The sequence below is a fragment of the Ornithorhynchus anatinus genome, chromosome 2, assembly GCF_004115215.2.
Source record: "Ornithorhynchus anatinus isolate Pmale09 chromosome 2, mOrnAna1.pri.v4, whole genome shotgun sequence".
Taxonomy (NCBI): Eukaryota; Metazoa; Chordata; class Mammalia; order Monotremata; family Ornithorhynchidae; genus Ornithorhynchus; species Ornithorhynchus anatinus.
Genome location: NC_041729.1, coordinates 71,621,978 through 71,649,303, shown reverse-complemented (window position 1 = coordinate 71,649,303; position 27,326 = coordinate 71,621,978). Strand labels below are relative to the sequence as shown.

The 27,326-nt window shown below is 41.0% G+C and overlaps 1 protein-coding gene across 1 annotated transcript in view; it reads left to right on the top strand.

Moving 5' to 3' along the window:
* NOX3 (NADPH oxidase 3) overlaps positions 1-21,576 on the top strand; it is a 68,786-nt gene extending 47,210 nt beyond the window's left edge. The window contains exons 10-12 of the mRNA XM_029049958.2: positions 4,434-4,592; positions 5,944-6,068; positions 21,104-21,576. Coding sequence (XP_028905791.1) covers positions 4,434-4,592; positions 5,944-6,068; positions 21,104-21,230 — 411 coding nt within the window. The 3' untranslated portion in view covers positions 21,231-21,576. The remainder of the gene's footprint in view (positions 1-4,433; positions 4,593-5,943; positions 6,069-21,103) is intronic.
* Positions 21,577-27,326: the final 5,750 nt, after the last annotated feature.

Below are 27,326 nucleotides of genomic sequence, written 5' to 3'. Positions count from 1 at the left end.
AGAGAAGTGAAGTGACTTGCCAAAGGTCACACAGCAGACAAGTGGGGGATGTGGGCTTAAAACCCAGGTCCCTCTGAGTCCCAGGCCCATGCTCTGTCCACTAAGCCATGCTGCTTCCCCTCTGACAGATGACTAGGAACCATCCTGTACAGACATTTGGTTCTTCACTTTAAAAAAAATCAGCATTGAATATGTTCTAACACTTCTCTGAACCCAGTTTCTACATTTAATGCCATTACCATTCTTCCTTACCATTAACTGAATTCTCTTGACACAATTTAATCCCAGTACCTCTCTAATTGGAGCCTCACAAACACTGCTTTCTGGAATTATGTATCAAAGGTAGTCATGTTGCATTTCCAACTTTTCCTCAGTGAAAGAGCAATTTGACCTGGACAATGTGGACTTTGAAGGAATTCTTGAAGAAACTGTGATGCCCTGGTCATTTGGGCAATAAGCAAATTGGTCTATTGCTTGAAGTCATGGAATCCACTGGTGTTCACTTGTCAGCTTCTCTTTCCCTCTATTAGTTTCACTCCTGCAGGCCAGTGTACAAACACAAGTGCCAGGCTGGGGAAGGTGTGAGCAAAGGGGCTCTTTGTGTCAGGGAAAGGAGCAAGGCAGTTCTGGCTCTGGTAATCAACTTGGCCAAACCATGGTATGAAGCATCCCTTCAAAAGACTCTTACCAGAGACTTTAAGTTCACTGTGGGCAGGGAATATGTCTGTTTACTGTCATATTGTACTCTCCCAAACTCAAACTACAGTGCTTTGCACATAGTAGGTGCTCAAAAAATACAATTAAATGAATGAATTAATAAGAAAGAAGTTTCTTGAAAGCAGGGTAATTGGTCATGAGGACACCTTAGAAACTCTATTTTCAATAATTCTTTATCATCTTGGGTTCCCTTTTCCCTGATGGATGGTGAGGCACATTTTCCCCTGATTCCTGATTTTATTATTTAGATGGGCTGCTTAATATTGTACCCCAACACCCCTGTTTCTCTTTCCATAGTGATAATTAGTTTTATTTAGGGCAGAACTGTCTCTGAAGCAATTTAACCTGAGAATTGTGCTTGCCCAGCATCACAGAAATGAAAGAGAACCAAAAGTAGATATCTTTTCCCTAGGTTCAATTTTATTTTTCTTCTGCATGCCCAAAACATTACAGCTGAGCCCATTCAATTTCTCTCCTGGCTACTTGAACTAAAGAAGCTCAAATGTCACCCAGAAGGATTTGCATCAGTCGATTACAGGGAAGGAAACATAAAAATGAAAGGTTTTGGGGACTCAGTAGACCCACACCACACAGGCTAGCTCAACTCAGAAGAAGGATGGGGATCATATCTGTTTGGAGGAAAGGGAAGGGAAGGGTTTTTTTTTTGAGGAGGGGCTGGGGGCCTAGAGAACTAGTACAGTGCCTAGTTGGGAAGCTTGGCCCAGAGTTTGAGCATTCCAATCAGGGGCTCACACTAGCACATTTCAGCTAGTTGACAATCAACAAATTTCAGACAACTACTTTATTAGAAATCCAAATCAATCCATGGACACACAGTTAAAACATCTAGGCCTATGAAGCACTGGAATTCTGCTAATTCTGTTGTATTGTGCTGTCCCAAGCACTAGTACAGTGCTGAATAAATACCACTGAGTGATTGATTGATTGATTGATTGAATGGACCATGTACATCCCTTTTCATCTGTTCCATAGTACTGATTGAGCATCTACAATGTTAATAGAACACTATCCCCTTGGAAGAGTATGCTAAAAGTAAAAGAACAGTCTCTGATCTTGAAGAAATTACACTTGATTCTGGGAGCTTTGAAGCTGATAAAACTTCCCCTTATGCCTCTGGATCAGATCAACTTTACCCCAGTCTCCCAACCTTCAACCTTTGCATGGCTCTTTTATCCCAGAATCAGGGAAGACTCTTTAAATGACAGGCTGGATCTCTCCAAGGGAGAGACTATTGAGTTGACAAATGGATTGTTTAGGACAACAGTATGATGTTGACTTTTGATAATCCTCTGTTTAAAATGTCCTAGTTCTTGTTAAGTGGCCTTTGAATGAAAGTGTTCCTTAAGAGCTTACTGGGTGCCATCACTCTGTGCTTAACTCTGGGATAGGTGAAAAATAATCTCATTGGACTCACTCTCTGCCCCACACAGGATTCAGATTCTAAGAGGGAGGGAGAGCTGAGATTTTACCCACATTTTACCAGTGAGGAAAATATAGTAATTTATTTTCCTGAGGTTGCTCAGCTGGTGAGTGGTGGAGCTGGAAGTAGAACTCTAGTCTCCTGACTTCCATTCTAGTGACTGCCTAGTTTCTGCTAGGCCACACTGCCTCCTAGTATGCTAAAGAAAGCCAGGTTTTCTGCTGTCACTCCTAGAACCTTTTGAAGTCCTTGCTTATGCAGTGTAATGATAAGAAAACCACAAGTGGTGATTGTTTTATGCAGAACTAATGCTGCTCTTAATGGGACAATCACTGGGCTTCAGAACAGAAATGACCAAAGGTGGGGTTGTAGATTTATTAAGTATCTCCAACTACATAAAAAATTTCCATTTCCATCAAGTAAAGACCCAAATAAAGGGGCTTAAATTTCAACAAAAGGAATGGAGCTTTAGGGATTGGGAGAATTGAGTCACAAGTTCATGTTCTTAAGAAAAGTTGCAAAATCCCCTTTTCTAGAAATTACTAAAATCCGAGGAGACAACTAGCTGTCTGTGAATGCACACGTTGGGTGGCTTCCTTCCAGCCCTTTGATTTTCTGATCCTATGAGAGTAACAGGAAAAATCGAAAGCTTTTTTTTCCCTCTGTGAACTTGGTTATATTTTGTTTTATACCTTCTGAATAAGTAGTTTTTGTCAATGCTGAAAAAGGTAGACCTGCACACACACACATCACTGACTCTGTCTGGACAAGAGAAAGATTGGGCCTGCTGAGACTAGCAGTTCAATTAATGTAATCTTGGCTCTCTGGGGACTCTGGCTAGTAAGATGGATTAATACCCAAGCCTTTGAGTCTCAGGAGAACAGAGTTCAAATCCTGAGCTTAGGCTCTAAGTAAAGATGAAGGCAGTTAATCTCGCGTCTCGTCCCTATTTGGGAGCCACTACACAGTTGGGCATGATTATTAATCTTCTTTCAGGAAAAGAAAAGTATTGAGTCAGTTGAGCCTTAAAGTGCTTGGCAACAACATTTATGGTGCGCATTCACTGAATTAGCTCTAGGCCTTTTTAAAAAAGTAAGGGGAAATATTCTTTAAAAGAACCGCACAGACTCTAACTCTTCCCTAATGCCAAACCCAGCCAGTGTCCAGTCCCTGCCCAGACATGTCTTAGGCTGAGACTCAGAACCAGGAAACCCAAGTATAGTCCATACTTGTCAGAACTACAGAGGGAAGCAGGCCTCATCCCTTGTAGTTGAATGTTTAGCGTTCATTTGCAGTGGGCCCCTGGGACCTCAAGTCCCACCATCCCTGGAGAATAGCCACTCACTCACAAATGCTTCATGCATATACAGTGTCAAAAGCACAAGATGGCTCACCCATCCTAAAAGCATCAGAAGAATAAAAGGGCTTGTCTAAAACAGCCTGAACTCATCTGGATTTTGTAGAGGCCTCTCCCAATCCAGCCCATTGCCTCAAGGTCCTCAAGATGGACACACTGAACCAAATCCAACCTGAGTTCTAATCCCAGCTCTGCCACTTATCTGCTGTATGACCTTGGACAAGTCACTTCACCTCTCTGTGCCTCAGTTACCTCATCTGTAAAATGGGGATTCCCCGCTCAGGATCATACCTGGAACATTTCTAGGATTCTACCAGTCTCAGCTATGGGAGGGAGAGTCAAGCAGAAGCATATCCATTCCAATCTTAGCTTGGGCAGTGGCTAGTGAGTGGAAGGCAATCTGCTACAGGTCAAAACTCACTTGTGCTGAACAGCAGTGGCATTGAAGGCAGTCGAGGGTGGAGACTCAAAACAATGGTTAACCACTTCCATATTTTTACCAAGAAAACTCTGTAGATACACTGCCAGAAGTATTATAGGTGAAGGTGGCGTATTCTGGGAGAGATGTGTCCATGGAGTCGCTATGGGTCGGAGAAGAATTGACAGCATAAAACAAGACAGAAAGGGGATTAAGATTGTGAGTCCCATGTGGGCACATGGACTGTGTCCAGCCTGAATATCTTTTATCTACCCCAGTGCTTGGTACATTGCCTGGGACATAGTAAGCGCTAAACAAATACCATCAAAAATATAAAAAAACAAAATCCGGTACAGACAGTTTCTTTTGGCACCAAGAATTTTGAAGTATATGGTGGACTGAATGGGATCCAATATGTGCTGCAAGGTGAATCCCATTATGGTTGGTGGAAGACCATTATAAAAAGAGCTGTGTTAAATTTCTGTCTTCTTTTCTGGCAGGTTTATTTCTATTGGATTTGCCGAGAACCGTGTGCTTTTGAGTGGTTTGCTGACCTCCTACTCTCTCTGGAAACTCAAATGGCTGAGAAAGGAAAAGCCCATTTTCTGAGTTACCATATATTTCTTACTTCCTGGGATGAAAATCAGGTATTGATGAAAGTATGTGACTTAACTTTTCAATTATTCATCATTTAAACCAGAGAGATTTCAGGCTAAGTCTATACAAGATATTCCTTGACTCTTTTCCTACAGTGCTATCTATCACACTTTAGAGCAGCTGTGTGCAGAGCTGAGAATAGGGATGAAAATTCCGCCCCAGTGAAAACTATGGTCTCGGTTAGAGGGAAGTCCTGAAATAAGGGAATGCTAACTTCATTTCTTCCTCCAGGAGGTTTTCTCTAATCCATCCCTGCCATCTCTGGGGATTTTTTGGAGGGATAATTTTGACCCTTGTGAAGGGAGAGGAGATGGAGAAAGGATGGAGGCACAAAGGTGCTCTTCAGTCATTTCCTTTATTTTCTTTTCTTATAATAATGCTGGTATTTGTTAAGCGCTTACTATGTGCAGAGCACTGTTCTAAGCACTGAGGTAGATACAGGGTAATCAAGTTGTCCCATGTGAGGCTCACAGTTAATCCCCATTTTACAGATGAGGGAATTTAGGCCCAGAGAAGTTAAGTGACTTGCCCACAATCACCCAGCTGACAAGTGGTGGAGCCGGGATTCGAACCCATGACTTCTGACTCCCAAGCTCGGGCTCTTTCCACTGTATTTGTTAAGTGTTTACTATGTGCCAGGCACCATACTAAGTGTTGAGTTAGATACAAGCTAATCTGGTTGGACACAACTGAGGCACAGAGAAATGAAGTGACTTGCCCAAGGTAACAAAGCAGGCAAGTGGCAGAGTCAGAATTAGAACCCAGGTCCTCCTTACTCCCAGGCCTGTGCTCTATCTACTAGGCCATGCTGCTTCTCAGCCTTCAGCCTCCTCTTCCCTCTTACCTTTACCCCCTCTAGTCAGAACACTCTTCTTTTTTTCTCTCGTGAGGTTTCCAATTTCACACTTCAGTGCTATGTCCAGCAAAGCAAAAATATCATTTTAAAAAGTCTTGCAAATCCAAAATAAAAATTCCACACCCACACATTGTATTTGCCAGTCTTTTTCTTGGGATGAAACTTAGTCAACATTCTTTTCAGTGGCCTGGTGTGAAAGAGTCCTCATCCAAGGAGTTGTGTCAGTTGCTTTTTACTAAGGGTGCCTATGAACAAAATTCTTTCCAAAGCTTGCCTTTGTAGCCATGGCACTGAAAGTCCCATGACATTTATTTTCCCTCTTCAAATGTTTTACACATTTTTCTGTCACTTGTACCCCCTTTTGGTAATTGTTAGGTTTTTGCAAAAATAAATTTCTCATCTTGCTTTAACACTAATGGATACACCAATTTAATGATAGTGGGCATTGCTTCTTGTTTATATCCAATCAGAATGTATGGTTGCCGTTTTTATTATAGGCCACCCACATAGCCTTGCATTGGGATACAAATGCTGATATAATTACTGGCCTGAGACAGAAGACCCACTTTGGAAGACCCAACTGGATCAATGAGTTCAGACAAATAGCCTATAGTCACCCCAGGTAAGGCAAGCTTTATAACCTCGAAGAATTTTGAACCTCTCCAGATGGGTATAGGCTAATGTTGAAAGTGTAGTCAGTCTGATACTGATTGGCTAAGTTTCAGTATTGAACTATTTGTACATCTGTGTTTCCTAAACAGTTTTTCCTCCTTAGAGATGGAATATAGCATTTACACTAAAACTGCAAGAAAGCTTTCAATCATGATCCTCTATTTTGCTCACAGCTTCCTGTAAATTATTCATTCAGGCTTCAACTTTTCATGCATGAGCTCTCTTCAAAGAGCATCTTTTTCCCACTGCAGTTCTTCACAGACAGTAAATTTGGGGCTCATTCTAGGTGGTAAGCTCATTGTGGGCAGTGAACATGTCTGCTACCTCTGTTGTATTGTAATCTTTCAAGTTTTCAGTACAGTGCTCTGCACATAGTTAGTGCTCAGTAAATACCATTGATTGATTGATCATTACATCTGGTCCTGAATATTAAATGAATCTATACAACTTTGTCACCCATTTTTACATCTCTAAAAATTTTCAAATTTCTGAATCATTTTATCATTATTACTATTAACAGTAATAATAATTATTTAATTTGTTAAGCACTGATTATGTCAAGCACTATGCCTGGTACTGGGGTAGAAACAGGATAATCAGATTGGGCATAGCCCCGATCCTATAGGGGGCTCAGAGTTTAAGCAGGGGAAGGAATACAGTATCAAACCCCCAGTTTACAGATGAGGAGACAGAAGCACACAGAAGACGCATGGCCTAGTGGAAAGAGCATGGGCCTGGGAGTTAGAGGACCTAGGTTTCAATCCCAACTCTCCTGTATGTCCTTGGGGAAGTACTGTACTTTTCCAAGCACTTACTACAGTGCTCTGCACACAGTAAGCTCTTAGTTAATAACATGGATGAAATAACTGAACAATAAAATTGGAGAGTACCTAATAGCCATGGTTTGTATGTTCCTGTTGCAGGCATGGGCAGTGGTGTGGCCTACTGGATAGAGCATGGGCCTGGGAGTCAGAAGGACCTAGGTTCTAATCCCAGCTCTGCCACTTATCTGCTGGGTGACCTTGGGCAAGCCTCTTCACTTCTCTGGGTCTCAGTTACCTCATCTGAAAATAGGGATTAAGACTGTGAGCCCCATGTGGGACAACCTGCTTGCCTTGTATCTACCCCAGCACTTAGACCAGTGCTTTGGTACATAGTAAATGCTTAACAAATACCATCATTATTATGATGATGATGATAATGATTAAGTAACCTCACTTATCTGGGCCTCATTTACTTCATCTTGTAAGACTGTGAGCCCATGTGGGACTTGGACTGTGTCCAACCTGATTAGCTTGCATCTACCCCAGTGCTAAGTACAGTGCCTGGCACATAGTATACACTTAGCAAATACCATTTAAGAAAGGAATTTTTACCAATGTGTTCGGTTTTCTAAGTTTTCTATTTTTTTATCCAACCTTTGTTGATGAGCTATCCAGTTTTGGAATTACGAACCTTCGCCAAGCGGCCTTTCTTCTTTTCTCTATCACAAATTTTGTCAAAGAAAGCTGTCTGCTCTTTGACATTAAACTCAAAATAAATAATCTCGTCAACCTTAGTGCCTATCTGCATGGTGACTTTCTGAACTTATTAAGCTTCCTGAAAGAGGCTTTGAGAGGAATACTTGGTATCTTCCAGAAGCAATGGAGGGACTGTGATTTCTAATTCATTTGGGTTAAACTACTCAGGTGTATTTATCAGCCTCCAAAAATTTATTGGATGTACTTTATCCTTGGAATTTACACCTGTTTGGAGAACTGGTCAGTTTCAAACTGTGATACTTTGTGGGCAGTGACTAACTGATGCTTGTAGGCAAAAAACAACTGAAGTTTGGACCCTGGCATACCAAAGCTCTAAAAAAGACATTTCACCAGTGGGAAAGCTAAGTAGCATCCATGGAAAAGACTTCTAAAATGACCCCTTTAAAATAATTTTGTTTTCTGCTGTGTAAAAAGAAGATTTATGTTTAATGAAGCTTTTAATGAAGAAATCTCGGAAAGAGAATGCCCACAAAATCTAATTTTTAAACAAGAAAATCTAATATTTAGAAGTATTTCAATATCCTGGCCTTTGTCCAGATAAAAATGAAACACATAATCCAATTACTGTTCTGCACAAAGGACAGAGTAACATTAATTTTCCTTGAGATGGTTATTAAAGAGATAAACAGTATTTTTTTGTTATTATGTCAAGGATATGTTTGTTCCCCAGCATACTTGGCTACTCTTGCAAGGCATGGCTGTTCTGTCATTAGCTTAACTCTGTTTGGCAAAGATAGGCCAGTTGAACTTGGTGCATTTGCTCCTGGTATAAGAAAAGCTCCTTTGTTCTTAGGGGTCTTTGAAGCAAGAATCTCAACCATTTCTATTCATCCCTATAAGGCTAAGATTCTTTATGACTTACTCTTTTTTAAAACTTTTACCTGTTTATTCAAAGTCTTGGTTGGTTCTTGGTCTCAGAATAAAGAAGAAAAAAGAAAGGAGTTGAAAACACTTTTTTTATAAAAGATGAAAAATAGCACCAGAAATAAAGCTGCAAGGGAGGGAGATCAAAGAGAAAAGAGCAAACTACAGAAGAACCTGAAAATTGCAAAATAACAATAATACAGAAGCAAACTGATGGATGTCAAAATGAAGGCCAATAAGGAGAGAAGGAAAAATTAAAAATAGATGAAAGATTGAAAGGAAAAAAAGAAATGACACTTTTTGTTTTTTAGTTTGTAATTTGTTTTTAGTTATAAGGGCTTTACATATGAAAATGCAAGTGTAATTTTTAAAAGCAACACACACCTATAAAATTAATATATTTTGCTAGCATACCCATACGCCTAGCCAGAAGACCCCAGCTGAGTAAATTAAATGCAGGAATAGTGGAAGCTGTTCAGCTAATTAAATCTACTAGATTTTTGCTCTACTAAATGATCTACATCTATAGATTTTCCCAAGAAATATGCATCCTTAATACTCTTACTTTGCCATTTGGGAGAAGTTTTCAATATATATTTTCCTATTTGGGGGAAATGTTGAGAATGTTGAGGCAGTTCGTTCCAAGTATACACAAAATTATGCCTGGTGGGAATCAGTACCTCACCACCAAACCTGACATCAGTGGATTTTTTTTTCTTTTGAATTAATGTATAGGTGTGAACTGAACTGCCCATAAAACATTGAAGGCGAAAATAAATCTTAGTGATCCCAATTCTCCTTACTTCCAAATGCAGAGAGCTCCCCTTCCTATTTCCAGTGTATTCCAGAATGATAAAAATGCCAACAGGCTTGGAGATGGAACAGAGGATCCAAGCTGTTAGAAATTCTGTCTGGTCTGTATTAATCCTCGCTCTATTCTTGCTAAGTGGTGCTGTGGGAGCCAGAAGACTGGTTAGCTATTGATTCCCTGCTGGACAGCGAATCTGGTGCCTCGAGAGAACATAGTAAGCACTTAGTAAACATCATAATTATTATTATTTTTATGGGACAAGCAACAGGCAGACAGGGCAAATGTTAGAGTGTGAGCCCCATATGGGACAGGGACTGAGTCCAACCTGATTAACTTGAACCTACCCTAGGGTTTAGAACAGAGCGTGGCACATAAGTGCTTAAAAAGTACCATCAATATTATTATTATTATCATCATTATTAGTAGAAGGAGCATGGGCTAGTAGAAGGAGCTCAGGCCTAGAGTCAGAGGACCTGGGTTCTAATCCCAGTTTTGCCATTTATCTCTTTTGTGACCTGGCCAAGTCATTTCTCTAGGCGCTTGTTTCCTCATTTGCAAAATAGGAATTCACCACCTATTCTTTCCCCTACTGAGAGTCCCATGTGGGACAGGAGCTATGTCCAACTGATTGTCTTGTACCTACCCCAATGCTTAGCGTAGTGTTTGGCATGTAGTTCATTCATTCAGTAGTATTTATTGAGCACTTACTATGTGCAGAGCACTGCACTAAGCGCTTGGAATGTACAAATCGGTAACAGAAAGAGACAGTCCCTGCCCTTTGACGGGCTTACAGTCTAATCATGTAGTTAAGAGCTTAACAAATAGCAGAAGCAGCAGACGCAGCATTGGAGGGCCTAACGTTATTTCTCCCTCCAGGAACCCCAAACCTCCTTAAACCTTAAACCTCTCATGGTCGACCTCCACTGCAGCTACAGTTTTCACTGATCAACAAAAACCAGAAAAAAACGCCACATTTCCTAGATAAGCACACCACTTATCCTTCAAACTCTGGACTTACAGCTCAGAAATGCTTTCAGATGCATCATTAAAATAGATTGATTGCTATCATTTTGCATCATATAGTTTAATTATTTCCACTTCTGACATATCTAACCCATCTCTCCACTGGCTTTCTTAATGGCTAAATGCTAATTAGTAATTCTTTATTATAAATCTCTTTCAAGTATAGAGTACTATATAATTCATCATTTATAACAGTGAAAGTAAAATGTTCTAGAAAATGCTTGGACCTAATCTCAAATATTTGGGATAAAAATGGGGATTAGAGGATGCAAAGTATAGATTTAGATTGTAGTCAGATAAAGAATTTGGATAAAAGTGATTTTGAGTCTTTGTGGTAACAAGTATCAACATCTAGTTCCTATAAAAAAAAATTAAATTGTTTTCACTTTCCTTTTTATTCCTTAAGATAGTTTTGGAAGAAAAAAAGAAATATATTCATTCATTTCTCTCTTGCAATTCTTTAACAATTCAATTATTAATATAGCTTAAATACTAGATAATCCATTTAAAAAAAAAATGGTGTTGCCCACTAAATTTATCATTTTGGTATAATAGAATACTTCTCTCTTGTTTTTCAACTCAATGATTTTAATCATTTTCCATTAATGAATTATTTTTCATCAATGAACATAAGACCATAGCTAATGCCTTCCTAGGGTAGACCAATGGTCCTTTCAGTCTGGAGTCCTGTCTCCCAGCATGCCATCAAAGAATACTTAGAGAAACAGTGTGATGATTGCCTTCCTTGATATCCATCATCAAGGAGACCTACAGAAATATTAATAGTATTTATTAAGCACCACCTATGTACAAAAGTACAGTACATAGTGCTGGTATAGATACAAATAAACAGATCAGACCCCCTGGGCTAATAATCTAAGTGGTGGGAAGAGCAGGTATCTTCTCTCTACTTTAAAAGTAAGGACACTGAGGCTCATAGAAGTTTAAGTAACTTGCTCAAAGTCAAACAGTAAATCAGGGCAGTGCTGGGATTCTAACACAGATCTCCTGCTTTGCAATCACATGCTCTTTCCACATTTCTAACTTTTCCTCACCTCCATTAATTTATCAAAATGCTTCTTGAACTTAAAGATATCCAGGTTGCAAACTTCAATTAATAATAATGATGGTATTTGTTAAGCGCTTCCTATGTGCCAAGTACTGTTCTAAGTGCTGGGGGAGACACAGTGTTATCAGATTGTCCCAGATGGGGCTCACAGTCTTAATTCCCATTTTACATATTAGGTATAACTGAGGCACAGAGAAATTAAGTGACTTGCCCCAAGTAACACAGCTGACAAGTTGTGGAGCCTGAATTAGAACCCACTACCTCTGACCACCCAAGCCTGTGCTCTTTCCACTAATTAATGGTATTTGCTTAGTGCTTACTGTGGTCAGAGTAGGGTTGAGTGCTTGAAACTTCTTAGAGTAAAGAATTTCATAAACTTACCACCAGAATGTGATTTATTTTTCTTTTATTTGTTTTGAACCTGCTACTCTTGCTTGGTGGAAAGGTTTTAAGCAATACTATCCCAGCTTGCAAAGGAACTACGGGTACAAGATAACAGCATACACTGGCCAAATCGTGAATAGAAATGTGCATTGATGAGTGCACTTAAACTTTTCTCGAGGATTTCTTTAGGATAGTGACTAAATCCAATGGGCCCTTTATAGCATTTTTTTTTTCCTCTTGGGTATATATATTCCCTTGTTCTTATTCTTTCATTAATGTTTTTTTCCCTTCACATTATCTACAGTCTACTCTTTGTTCTTCAAATAACCTTATATTTCAGTTTCCTTTTTCCCATTAAAATTTAGAGATGATGATGCCTTAAGCATTACGTGAACATTTCTCTGTAATTGGAGGATCTTCAAGAATGCAGGTTCTGCAATCAATTAGTGGTATTTTTTGAACACTTATTGAGCAGAGCACTATGCTAAGTATTTGGGAGAGTAATCAATCAGTGTCACATTGATTGAGTGCTCACTGTGTGTAGAGCACGGTACCAAGCACATGGAAGAGTACAATATAACAGAGCTGGTAGACATGTTCCCTGCCTACAAGGTTGATGATTATAGAAGTGACTACTTTTTTTTCCCCCTCCACCAGAAGATACAGAATAGAGTTAATTCTATATTTTTAAATGTAGCTTAGAATACTTGGGTCAAGATTTTAGGTGTGGAAAGCTTTTAAAAAGGGTTGATTTTCACAGAGAGCAAAGCCAGAAACAAAATAGGCGCACCATCTAACTAGCTCCGAGTTAATCCCTCTAGACTATAAACTCGTTGTAGGCAGGGAATATGTCTGTTGTTGTAGTGTAGTCTCCAAGCAGCGTGGCTCAGTGGAAAGAGCACGGCTTGGGAGTCAGAGGTCATGGGTTCGAATCCTGGCTCTGCTGCTTGTCAGCTGTGTGACTGTGGGCAAGTCACTTAGCTTCTCTGTGCCTCAGTTATGTCATCTGTAAAATGGGGATCAAGACTGTGAGCCTCATGCGGGACAACCTGATTACCCTGTATCTACCCCACCACTTAGAACAGTGCTTTGCACATAGTAAGTGCTTAACGAATACCAACATTATTATTATTATTATTACAGTGTTCTGCACACAGTAAGCACTCAGTGAGTGCAGTTGAATGAATGAGCAAGGATTTTCTTCTGAATGCAAAAAAAAAGAAATCCTCCAAAAGTTTCTTGACTTAATCAATTAGTGATATTTACGGAAAGTTTATTGTGTGCAGAGCACTGTACTAAGCGCTTGAGAGAGTACATATGACAGAGTTGGTAGACACATTCCCGGCCCACAAGGAACTCACCACTGTTCACTCTCTCATACAGTATGTCAGGGTCAACTTTCTAGGCAATAATTGTTAATTGTTAATAATAGTTAATTGTAATCATTACTAACTTGGTCCTGGTTTTAAATAATTTAGAAGATACACCTATTTTTAATGCTCATCTTAAATTTCTATGAAAATTCAGAAATTCAAAAAGCATTCTTATATTTAATTTCACTTTTTTATGAAATGTAAAAATAGCTCTGTAGCAATTTTGACATATGGTCCATATGCTTTCACATTTGTTTAGGTAGACTCCCTTCATTTCTCATTTTTCCAACATGGGTACATCATTTTCTTTGTTTTGGCATTCAGATGGGGTTTATCAACACTCCCTTAGCTATATTATCTTATAAACCCATCAGATTATTGCTTTTAAAAACTAGAGTAAAGGAGTAAAGTGATGTTAGGGCATTTTTTACTATTTTATTTTAAAGCCCAAACTGGATTTTATTTGTGGTGCTTGCTTTTGTAATTATCACATTTGCTTTCAATCAATCAATGGTATTTATTGAGCACTTACTATGTAAAGAACACTTTACTAAGTGCTTGGGAGAGTCCAATAAAACAGAATTAGCAGACATTTTCCCTGCCCATAACAAGCTTACATGCTGGGGGGAGACAGATATAAATGTTAATATTTTAAAATGTATAATTTAAAGATATATACACAAGTGCTGTGGGGTTAGGAGTGGGACAAATATTAAATGCACATAGGTCACAGATCCAAGTGCATAGAAAACACAGAAGGGAGGGCGAGCTGGGGAAAAGAGGACTTAATTGGGGAAGGCCAATTGGAGGAGATGTGACCTTAACAATGCTTTGAGGGTGGAGAGAGTGGTGGTCTGGTGTATATGTAGCGGGGAGAAACTTCCAGGCTAGGGAGATGATGTGGAAAAGGAGTTGGCAACAAGATAGTTGAGATCAGGACTCAGTGAGTAATCTGGCAATAGAGAAGCAGAGTGTGTAGTAGACTGGACTGGGCTGTTGTAGGAAATTAGTTTGGTGAGGTAGGTTGGGGCAAGTTGATTTAGTGCTTTATAGCCAATGGTAAAGAGTTTCTATTTGAAGGAGAGGTGAATGGGCAGTCATTAGAAGTTCTTGAGGAATGGGGAGACAGGGACAGAATGTTTTTGTTGAAAAATGATCCATACATCAGATTGAAATATGGACTAAACTGGGGAGAGCTAGGAGGCCAGGAGGTCAATGAGGATGCAGATGCAGTAGTCACAGTGGTATGGAATAAGAGGTTGGATCAGTATGGCAGCGGTTTAGATGGAGAAGAAAGGGAGGATTGTAGCAATGCTGTGAAGGTAGAACTGACTGAATTTGGTGACAGATTGAATATGTGGGTGGAATGAGAGAGATGAATCAAGGACGATGCCAAGATTGCAGGCTTGTGAGAGAGGGAGGATAGTGGTGTTGTCTTCGGTAATGGGAAAGATTGTGGGTGGACAGGGTTTGGGTGGGTACATAAGGAGTTCTGTTCAGGACATGTTTAATTTGAGGAGTCGGCAGTGCATCCAGGTAGAGGTGTCCTGAAGGCAGGAGGAAGAGATTGCAGGGAAGGAGGGCAGTCCGGATTGGAGCTGTAGATTTGGGAATTATCTGCATAGAAAAGGAGTGGGTGTGGATGGAGAATAGAAGGAGGCCTAGAACTGAGTCTTAAGGGTGGGAGGAAGTGGAGAAGCCATCCAAAGAGGCTGAGAAAGAGCAGTCAGAGAGATAGGAGGAGAACCATGAGAGGACAGTATCAGTGAATCCAAGTCTGGATAAACTTTCAAGGAAAATGAAGTGGTCTACAGTGTTGATGGCAGCCGAGAGGTCTAGGAGGATTAGACTAGAGTAGAGGACATTAGATTTGGCCAGAAGAAGTTCACTGTGTACCTTAGAGAGGGTTGTTTCTTTGGAGTAAAGATGACAGAAGCCAAATTGGAGGAGAGGAAGTAGAGACAGTGGATGTAAGTAACTTTCTCAAGAAGTTTGGAAAGAAATGATAGGAGAGCAATGGGGTGATAACTAGAGGGAGTTGTGGAGTCAAGGGAATTTTTTTTTAAGGCTAGGTGATATATAGGTGTGTTTGAAAGCAGTGGGGAAGAAGCCTTGGGGCTTCTATACACAGTAAGCACTCAACCCCGCTCCGGTCTATTCTTCACTCCGCTGCCCGGCTCATCTTCCTGCAGAAACGATCTGGGCATGTCACTCCCCTTCTTAAACAACTCCAGTGGTTGCCTATCGACCTCCGCTCCAAACAAAAACTCCTCACTCTAGGCTTCAAGGCTCTCCATCACCTTGCCCCTTCCTACCTCTCCTCCCTTCTCTCTTTCTACCGCACACCCCGCACGCTCCGCTCCTCTGCCGCCCACCTCCTCGCCGTCCCTCGGTCTCGCCTATCCCGCCGTCGACCCCTGGGTCACGTCCTCCCGCGGTCCTGGAACGCCCTCCCTCCTCACCTCCGCCAAACTGATTCTCTTTCCCTCTTCAAAACCTTACTTAAAAATCACCTCCTCCAAGAGGCCTTCCCAGACTGAGCTCCTCTTCCCCCTCTACTCCCTCTGCCATCCCCCCTTTACCTCTCCGCAGCTAAAGCCTCATTTTCCCCTTTTCCCTCTGCTCCTCCACCTCTCCCTTCCCATCCCCACAGCACTGTACCCGTCCGCTCAACTGTATATATTTTCGTTACCCTATTTATTTTGTTAATGAATTGTACATCGCCTTGATTCTATTTAGTTGCCATTGTTTTTACGAGATGTTCTTCCCCTTGACGCTGTTTAGTGCCATTGTTCTTGTCTGTCCGTCTCCCCCGATTAGACTGTAAGCCCGTCAAACGGCAGGGACTGTCTCTATCTGTTGCCGACTTGTTCATCCCAAGCGCTTAGTACAGTGCTCTGCACATAGTAAGCGCTCAATAAATACTATTGAATGAATGAATGAATAAATACGATTGAACAAATGAATTAATGTGCTGAGCACCGTATTAAGTGCTATCTGAAGCCCCCCCTAAGGACACCCCCAAGTGGTCCAGACTGTCCCATCATGGACTCACATTTAGGTCAACCTCAGTAACAGGTTTCCTGTACAGCATATTTTAACTTAGTGGAAAAATTGGCTTACCCAGAGAAAATGGTATAAAACCCTGAGCCCAGAGATAGAATGCTTGATGGAGAGGTCCAATTCAAATTGACTCTGTTACTAACTCTATCACTAGCTATCAATTATATCAATTATACTTTCAATCATACCTAACATTCCACAGCTGCAGGGGATTGGCTAACTCAACAAGAGTGATTGATTTTTGCTGAAGAATGTACCAAACACCGTCTTGTGGTCAAAACACCATCTTCAGCCTGCCAAAGCAGCATGGCTTAGTGGAAAGAACATGGGCTTGGCAGTCAGAGGTCATGGGTTCTAATCCCGGATCCGCCACTTGTCAGCTGTGTGACCTTGGGCAAGTCACTTAACTTCTCTGTGCCTCAGTTACCTCATTTGGAAAATGGGGATGAAGACTGTGAGCCCCATGTTGGACAATCTGATTACCTTGTATCTACCCCAGCGCTTAGAACAGTTCTTGGCACATAGTAAGCATTTAACAAATACCAACATTATTATTATTATTATTATTAAAACATAAGAAAACACCTGGCATCCATGATCCAACAATGACATCTAATTAGCTAAAATCAATACAGCAGGGGGACCTCAAGGATGTACAGATCACAGTATCTGAGCATGGAACAGAATGCAGGATGGGCTATTATTTGATATGCTCCAAATTCACACTGATTTTATAACTATTGTGTCTAAAAGGAACCCCCAAACCAGCAAGATAATTAGATGTCAAGCTCCTGGAACAATATCACAACAGCCCCATTGGAACAAGAAACAAATCAAAATCCCCAGCATAAACAACGAATGGGAATTTCCCCAGTTGATACTGATTTCCAGGCAGCTGTCCAACATTGAGAATGGCCAGTCACCAAGATTTAGTTCATACAAGTTAATGCAGAGATTTAAACGATGCTTCCACAACCATAGAGAAGGTTGGGCAAACCCTACAGTTCATTAGACTTTGAATTTTGTGTAGATCCTGAAAAAAAATGGTAGGAAAACTTGTAAAATAAAACTTCAGGCCACTCAGCATCCCAGAAGACAACTAAGAATCAATTTCCATAGATCAGTGTGGTGCACTACAATCAGGAAAGAAATTACTCTTTTCAAGCACAAACTTCAGAAAGATGAGACAAGGTTGAAGGACAGAAGGGACCTCAAAAGATCATCAGGGGCAGCCCTGTGCTTCTAAACAATAGGCACTGAACTGGGCCAGTAGTATGACTCTTCTCTGGGTTTGGAGGAGCCACACTCCATCAATAGCCTATTCCAGGGTTCAGACATCCTGGCTGAAAATATTCTTCCAAATGCCCAACCCCAAAATCTAATTTTAACCTACTTGCTTGATCAGCATGGCTTAGTGGAAAGAACATGGGCTTGGGAGGCAGAAGACATGGGTCCTAATACTGGTTCTGCCACTTACCTGCTGTGTGACCTTGGGCAAGGCATTTAACTTCGTTGCGCCTCAGTCACCTCATCTGTAAAATGGGGATTAAGACTGTGAGCCCCATGTGGGAAAACTTGATTACCTTGTTTCTATCCCAGTGCTTAGAACAGTTCTTTGCACATAGTAAGCGCTTAACCAATGCTATTATTATTATTATTATTATTGTTATTTATGTAGTGTAGCTGGTTTTCACCCCTCCCATGAAAGTTTCATATATTGACACTCAGCTTGGTCAAGCAAACAGCCTACAGAAGTCATTGCTGTGACAACACTTTGGCTAAAGAACAACTGAAAATGATGAAGGATGAAAGATGAAATATAATTTTCTGATGATTTTTTAGGAGAACCTCCGGCTACAAAAAATGTTCAAATAAAAAGATTAACACTGAAAACCTGTATTATACAGTAATGAAATCTATCTATGTGGCTCTTGTGTAAGTACTCATAAATTCAAGGGCAAGCTTATGTTTATTGATTTTATTTACAGGATGTACTCTGGGTATAAAGTAATTTAATTTTTAAAATAAGGGGTTAGGACCTACCTCTCTAGGCTTATAGCCTACTAATTAAAAGTAATAGTAATAGTAAAAGTAGTAAAATAGTAAAAGTAACAGTAAGCACAGAGCTAAAAACAGAGTGCTCAAGCCTGCAAGAAGTCAGAATCCAATGAAGGTATGGAGCTTACCCTTATACGGAGCTCCTGATTTAGTCTACTGCTAAATGTTTTGGATGTCATCCATCTCAGGGTGGCTGGTTAAAAAACAAAAGAAAGAAAAGAAAACAAAGCCAGTGGAGAAGGAGATACTCATAATAATAACAATAATGATAATAATAATGTTTTTGTTAAGTTACTATATTGCAAGCACTGTACTAAGCACTGGGGTAGATACAAGATAATCAGGTCCTATGTGGGGCTCACAGTCAAAGTAGGAGGGAGGACAGAAATTGAATCCCCATTTTGTAGATGAGGAAACTGAGGCACAGAGAAGTTAAGTGGCCTGCCCAAGGTTTCACAGCAGGTGTGGTAGAGGTAGAATTAGACCCCAGGTCCTCTGACTTCCAGGCCTGTGCTCTTCCACTAGGCCGTGTTGCTTTCCTAGAACATAGCTAAATTTAAGATTGCAAGTTTTCTGATATTAATAGCAATTTACATTATTAAAACTTAAAATATTCAAATACATTTAAACAGCGTTTCCGTATGTTTAAACCCTGTCCTTGCCTCAGTACAGTCAGTGAAACCAGATGGATCAATGCCTCCCTGGAAATTGATTCGTCTCCTGGTGCTGTTGTGTCAACAAATTGCCAGTTTTTAAATTGTAAATACTAAAGGAAAATGGTTAATGCTTTAAAACACATTGTAATTTTAAGCCATGCTGTCTAATTACGTTTTCTAAAAAGATTTTTTTTCTTTTTTAACTCATCCACATTAGGGGGTTTGTAAAGCTTGATCCTGTCCTTCCTAAAGTAATAATAATAATAACAATAATATTTGTTAAGTGCTTACTATGTGCCACACACTATACTAAACACTGGTGTAGATAACAAGTTAATCAGGTCCCACATGGGGCTCATGTTGTAATTAGAAGGGAGAACAGGTATTGAATCCCCATGTTGCAGAGGAAGTAACTGAGGCACAGAGAAGTTAAGTGACTTGCCCAAGGTCAAGCAGCAAATAAATGGCAGAGCAGGGGTAAGAACCCAGGTCCTCTGACTCCCAGACCTATGCCCTTTCCACTAAGCCACTCTGCTTGAAATGACTGCATCTGTGTAGGACGTTTTATGGGGACTTGAGGACTATAGGGTTAACGGCTTTATCATAAATATGATTTTATATATGTGAAACAAGAAATTTGTTCACTCCAGCACTAAAGGAGGGTAAGTTAAGGTAAGAAAGCTAATATCTTTTGATGTGATAGTAAGGCAGAGAGAGGAGGGATTTGAGAACATAGCTGTACAGCAAACCCTGTTTCCGAACGACATGATTCCCAGATATGGCTGATATTCAGCACCCAGAGGTCGCTGGTTGACGCAGCCCATTCTTGTCCATTTTAAAACATGAAACATAGTTCCTTTTGACAGGAGGCAAAAAGCCTAGGGCTGACCCTGAATTACATTCCCTCAAAGGCCATGATCCAGTGTTTAATCCTTCCCCTGTTCCCGACAGCATCCTAGGAGCAGCTCACCAAGTGAGTGCTGTACACACAACTACTCCTTTTGCCAGGCAAAACTTGGTCCTGTTCAGTAAGGAAGTTTTTCCCGGTAAAGTTTTTGATTTCCATACAGCTTGTAAACTTGAAATAGGAAAATAATTTAAATATAATTGCAAAATCAAAGCGTTTAAAGGGACCTGCGTAATTTGCAGGTTAGCCTCCCAAGAGCCAGTAAACTGTAGACCCTCTGGAATGTAAGCTCCTTGTGAGCAGGTAACATATTCATGGGAAATTCTGGACTCAGTCACTCGGTGATCAGTACTTTCTGAGGGTCTAATGTGTGGAGAGAAGTACTTGGGGTACTAAGTACTTGGTAACCTACAATAAATATAATAATAGACTGTAAGCTCATTGTGAGCGGGGAATTTGTCTACCAACTCTGTTATATTGTACTCTCTGAACCGCTTAGTATACTGCTTTGCACACAGTAAGCGTTCAATAAATATGATTGATTGATCGATTAGTAACAATAATAATAATTGGGACATTTGTTAAGTGTTTGCTGTTTGCCAAGAACTATACTAAGCACTAGGGTAAATGCAAGATAATCAGGTTCCACATGGGGCTGACAGTCTTAGTAGGAGAGAACAGGTATTGAAACACCAATTTGCAGGTGAGGGAACTGAGGCACAGAGAGTTAAGTGACTTACCCAAGGACGTACAACAGGTAAGTGGCAGAACAGGGATTAGAATCCAGGTCCTCTGAATCCCAGATCTGTGCCGTCTCCACTAAACCTCATCCTGGTCCCTCCCCTCAAGGAGTTTCACAATGGGGGCAGGGGATGATGGGGAAGACACAGTATGGCCTAGTGGATAGAGTCCGGGTCTGAGAGTCAGAGGACATGGGTTCTAATCCCGGATCCACCACTTGTCTGCTGTGTGACCTTGGGCAAGTCACTTAACTTCTCTGTGCCTCAGTCACCTCATCTGTAAAATGGGGATTAAGACTGTGAGCCCCACTTGGGACAACTTGGTTACCTTGTATCTACCTGTGCTTAGAACAGTGCTTGGCATGTAGTAAGTGCTTAACAAAAACAGTCATCATCATACATCATCATCATCATCATTTCATTGCCCAACTCCATGATACTCATAGGCTATCATGACTTGTTAGTGAGAGTTCTTTTTCTTTTACTGTTCCTGCAGCAGCGATGTTGGTGTCTTCTTTTGTGGACCCAGAGATCTCTCCAGAATTCTTCAGAGGATGTGCAGATTATTTTCCTCAGTTGATCCTGACGGTGTTCATTTTCACTACAATAAGGAAAATTTCTAGGCTACATTTTGCTTATTCCCCAAATCACATAATTAGACAATAAAGTTATTGTTTCTTCTTCTAACCTCTGATCCTTCATACCTGCTTTCTTTCTCTTTCTTTTTGTTGTTCTATCCCTTTCTCCAAAACTCTTCGGATCTTTGTCAAATTCTGATTTTTTTTCTGCTTTAGTGTTTGCCTGAGGAAATATTTTGGGCTGCCATTTTCCCAAGCTCCTCCTCTTGAAGCTAAGTAGGGGAAAGCTCCTGTTTAGAATTCCCATTAACCCCCTTAACATTAATAATAATTGTGGTATTTGTTAAGCTCTTATTATGTGCCAGACACTGTACTAAACTTCAGGAGGAAAAATACAAGCCATTCAGGTTGGACACAGTCCCAGTCTCACATAGGAGTCACAGCTGAGGTAATTGAGGCACATAGAAGTGAAGTGACTTGCCCAGAGTCACACAGCAAAGTGTCAGAGATGGGATTAGAACCCATGACCTTCTGACTCCCAGGCTCATGCTTTAGCCACTAGGCCTTGCTGCTGGGTTAGATCATTGGGATCTCTTGTTAGTGTTGACCTAGGCCCCGTTCATATGATCATGTTATTTAAGGTCAGTAAAGTGAAGCAAGAGGAGAGTGGGCAATCCATCTTGAAGTGTGGTCCTGAATCATGATGCCCTAGTGGTTCCTCTTTATGGGCACGAATGTGTCTACCGACTCTGCTATATTGTACTCTCTCAAGCACTTAGTATAGTGCTCTGCACACAGCAAATACTCAATAACTGTGATTGATTGATTGATTGATTGATTGATTGGAGAGGAATCATGGCATTGGCCTTCCAGTGCCAAAGAAAGAATGGGACTTGACATTCACAACCTGAGTTGCATCCACATCAGGGTGGAATTCCTATAGGCCCTCCAAGGTGTAAGGGCATAATCAATCAATTATATTGATTGAGCCATTATTGTATGCAGTTCACTGTACTAAGCACTTAGGAGAATACAGTACAACAGAGTTGGAAGACACCTTCCCTGCCCACAAGGAGCTTACACTTTAGAGGGGGAAATTCTGACACGATCCTGCCAGAATCTCCCTGTAGCCTTCCCTGAGAAAATGGTGGGGCAGGAATATCAGGAATATACTTGAATTTTCTCATTCTCTTGGGGTTGGACAACAGATGGCAGTACGAGGGGAACCCACAGCCATCACCATTCTCTGGTCAAGAAAATTCACCAAATACTTTTTCTGGTTCTTCTCTACTGCATCAGTTCTCTTTCCCTTTCAAAGCCTTTACTTGTTCACTTTTCTGATCCCTACTCCCACCACCCATTTATTATTTACTTTCTATGTTAGGTCTGCTACTTGCAGTTGCATACCTTTTCTGGATAACTATTGTGTGTGTGTGTGTGCGTGTGTGTGTGTGAGTATGTGGAGAAAGGAGCCAGAAAATGAAGTTGTGTACTGTATTTTAGGATTGCACATCTTTGTTTTAAAATGGCTAAAGTTTTTGACATGTCTATCTATCTGGAATGATTAATGGGATGTATGCAGTGTAGCAGCAGAGAGAGTGGTGAATTAGAGTTGGTGTCATTTCACTTAGAGGCATTTATCTTTTATTTTTTTCCTTGGTGTCTGCACTGAGCTTGGGGGTGAACTGACACTTTTATACATTATATATATAAATTAAGCTTCATTTTCTTTTTGTGTGAATTGGGAACCTTGATATGAATGAGGAATGAATGTAGCCTCCAATACAAGCTGCCATTGCATGAAAGAAAGAGGTAACAATTTCCTATAGGTTCAGAATGATTGTTTTAATGGTTCTATATTGGAGGTAATGGGCACAAAGATGTTGTGCTGCCAAAGAACCAGGATCTTTTATCCCCTATTCTCGTGCAACATGATATAACATTTCACTTTGGGCTTAACATGGTATCTCTTACCTGTTTTGATTTATTCCCACCTTTCCAAATTACTGTGGTATGTTACTGAAGAAGCAGCAGGGCCTCATGGGAAGATCATGGACCTGGGAGTCAGAGAGCCAGTCCCAGGTTCCAATCTCAGCTCTTCCAGTTACTTGGGAAAGTCACTTAACTTTTCTGGGCCTCAGTTTCCTCAACGGTAAGATGGGGATTCAATACCTGTTCTCCCTCCTACTTAGACTGTGAAGCCCAAGTTGAACAGGGATTGTGTCCATCCTGATTAACTTGCCTCTACCCCAGAGATTAGAACAGTGCTTATTCATAATTATTCATAGGTGATTCACAAATACCATGAAAAGATGTATTTGGAGCCCTTAATATAGTTCATCAAGTATTTCAGCTGGTACTACCAGTGGAAAATTTCACTCATATCAGGGGTGAGTGACCTAGAAGAAGAGAAAAGGAATTAAAAAGGAGAGTTGGAATATAGATGTTATAGTAGGATGCAATTGTGCTCTACTTTGATTGAAAAACCCATTTATTATGAACATAATTTAGATCAAACTGGGGAAATAGATATCTTGGGTTTGCTGCTTTGTTTTGAATGGTGCTGGGCATATACCAGCTATGATAATGTAAGTGCATATGTAATGACTGCATTATTGTGTTTATATATGAAAACATCATACTCTGTCAAAGGAAATGAAAAATACCTTCCTGGTTTTGCCCAGTCAGCTTCTTTGGCAGAAAGTTCTCGGAGATGTGGAGCAACAAGGGTAAACAAAGTAATACAATAGAAACCACACAACCTTATCCTGTGTAGAAGCAATGAGACCCAGAAAATACAACTGCAAACTGGAGCTCAGGATCTTCAAGACACTAACGCTGTAGTAATGATTTTAATTCTCACAATAAAAATATGTTTAACAAGCAGAGCATGCTGAGAATCCTATGTCAACTTGAACCCTCCCAAGTGTCTAATACAGTGAGTAGATGATCCTTAAATACTAATGAATGAATGGGATGGATGAGTGAATGGACTTCCTCACTTGGCTTTTTCATAGGACTTTCACTTTACCCCAGAGCATGAAGCCCCAATTCTTTAGCTCAGTATATATTCAAGATTGTTTGGCTTCTCTCATCAGAATATACCAGTTTTGAAAGTGGGGTTAACTTATCTATCATTCAAATAAAATTTTCACCAGGAAACCCTGGTAAAATCAATCAATCAGTTGTATTTATTGAGCACTTACTGAGTGCAGGGCACTGTACTAAGTTCCTGGGAGACTACAGGGGGGAAATTTCTTCTCAACTAGCATGTGGGGAAAAGATTGTTTAGTTTCTTTGATCCATGATCTTTAACCGATAAAGTTACAGAATGATCAGTGACTAGGGTCTTTTATATCTTAAAAAGGTAGGCCTCCAAATTCATTTTACCCCTCTTACACTGATAAGACTCAGAAGCCAAATAGAACATGTACACCAGAAAGGGAAAAGGAAAAGGAAGTTTAAGCATTGTAGAGTAATGGATAGAGGATGAGTCTAGGAGTCAGAGGACCGAGTTCTAATATGGTCTCTGTCACTCATCTGCTGTGTGTCCTTGAGCAAGTCTCTTAACTTCACTGGGCCTCATTTACCCCCTCTATAAAATGGGGATTGCGACTATGAACTCCACCTGGGACAAGGACTGTATCCAATCTGATTACCTTGTATCTGCCCCAGTGCTAAATACAGTGCTGGGAACAGAGTGAATGCTTAACAAATACCGTTAAACAACAATAAAGAAAATTAGTGGACCAATGGAATGGATTTGCCCACTGGTTTGATACAATGAGAGCAAATGATAGGTCTAAACAAACTGGAATTAACTCTCTCTCTTTTCTGTTATCATTTCAAAAGGGTTTGTCTATAAAGGTGTATCTTGAAATATTTGCCCCACATAGGAGTAGTAAAATGAGGGAACAGGCATAAGAAAGAAGGAAAGGAGTGGGATTGGTCTGGGTGTGCTAGCCAAGGAGGTGATTCCCAAGGCTTCCATCATAATCAATGTGGCCTAGTGGATAAAGCATGGGCCTGGGGGTCAGAAGGACTGGGGTTCAAATCCTGGCTCTGCCACTTGTCTGCTGTGTGACCATGGGCAAGTTACTTTACTTCTCTGAGCCTCAGTTACCTCATCTGTAAAATGGGGATTAAGACTTTGAGTCCCATGTGGTACAAGGACAGTGTCTAACCTGATTAACTTGTATCTACCCCACATAGTAAATACTTGACAAATACCATAAAAAAATAAAAGGAATCACTCTGATTCAGCTGTGCGGAGGCCATTGAGCCCTTAGGAAATGTAAAGGGAAGAATGCCCTCTATCCCTCCTCAGGTGTTCTCTGTCTACCTCAGGCTCTCACCTGCTTCACCTGGAAAATAATTAGCTTGGCATCAGCACCTCTTAAGCTCTGTCCACACACCTCCCTGTCAGTTACAAAACGTTGGTCACTCGGCAGAAGGCACGTAAACTGGTTGTCACTATGCTACTGAAAAGTTCTAATCCTGGCTCTGCCATTTGTCTGCTGTGTGACTTAGGGCAAGTCATTTCACTTCACTCTGCCTCCATTACCTCATCTGTAAAATGAGGAATAAGACTGTGAGCCCTATATGGGGCAGAGACAATGTCTAACCTGATTAGCTTTTATCTGCACCAGTGCTTAGTACAGTGCCTGGCACCTAGTAAGCACTTAAATATCACTGAAAAAAAGAAGAATTATGAAATGTCAACAACTCTAACTGGATAAATGTGTGGACAGAAGGGATTCCACCCCCATATATATTTAACTAAGTCCAAACTGTTTACAGCAGCAAGAAAGAACTCAAAATCTTTGTACGGGACCATCTCCCTTTTCATGGGGCAGGGCTAAATATCTTATTTTGGTTGAGTATGGGAAATATGTCCTCAGCCACTATTAGGAGTAATGAAAATGTTTTATTGTTATAGCTTGTTATGGAGAGGGAATGTGTCTGCCAACTCTGTTGTACTTTACTCTCCCAAGTGCTTGGAGAGTACCACACTCCCTGCCCCCAATGAGTTTAAAGTCAGTGCCCACCTGTTTATCTTGTATCGACGGCAGTGCTCAGTATAGTGATTGACACATATTAAGAACTTCTAATCATGGTGCCACCACTTGTCTGCTGTGTGACCTTGCTCAGTTACCTCATCTGTTAGAACAGGGATTGGGACTGTGAGTCCCTCATGGGACAGAGACTGTGTCCAATCCAACCTCTGTCCGCCTCCTATGCTCCTATGCTCGGGCTACCGAGCGCTGCTGGCGAAGGTCCAAGCACCAAGCCGATCTTATCCATTTCAAATTTATCCTTTCCTGCCTTAACTCTGCCCTCTTGGCTGCCAGGCAAAACTTCTTCTCCTCCCTCATTGACACCCATGCCTGTCACCCCCGCCAATTATTCCAGACCTTTAACTCTCTCCTTAAGCCCCCTGTTCCTCCCCCTCACCCATCCCTCACCCCCAATGATCTGGCCACCTACTTCATCACGAAAATTAACACAATCAGGTCTGAACTCCCCAAAGTCACCCCTCCCCCTACAACTTCCCCCTCCACAACGCTCTCCCCTACTTTCCCATCCTTCCCTGCAGTATCCTCAGAGGAGATCTCCTCCCTCCTCGCAAGTGCCACCCCATCCACCTGTGCCTTGGACCCCATTCCCGCTCACCTTATAAAAACCGTCGCCCCTGCCCTGCTCCCCTCCTTAACTTCTATCTTTAACCACTCACTCTCCAATGACTTCTTCCCCTCTGCCTTCAAACATGCCCATGTCTCCCCCATCCTAAAAAAACCCTCTCTCGACCCCACTTCCCCTTCCAGTTATCGCCCTATCTCCCTACTACCCTTCTTTTCCAAGATCCGAGAACGAGTCGTCTACACTAGCTGCTTACAATTCCTTAACTCCCATTCTCTCCTGGACTCCCTCCAATCTGGCTTCCATAATAATAATAATAATGTTGGTATTTGTTAAGCGCTTACTATGTGCCGAGCACTGTTCTAAGCGCTGGGGTAGACATAGAGAATCAGGTTGTCCCACGTGGGGCTCACAGTCTTAATCCCCATTTTACAGATGAGGGAACTGAGGCACAGAGAAGTTAAGTGACTTGCCCACAGTCACACAGCCGACAAGTGGCAG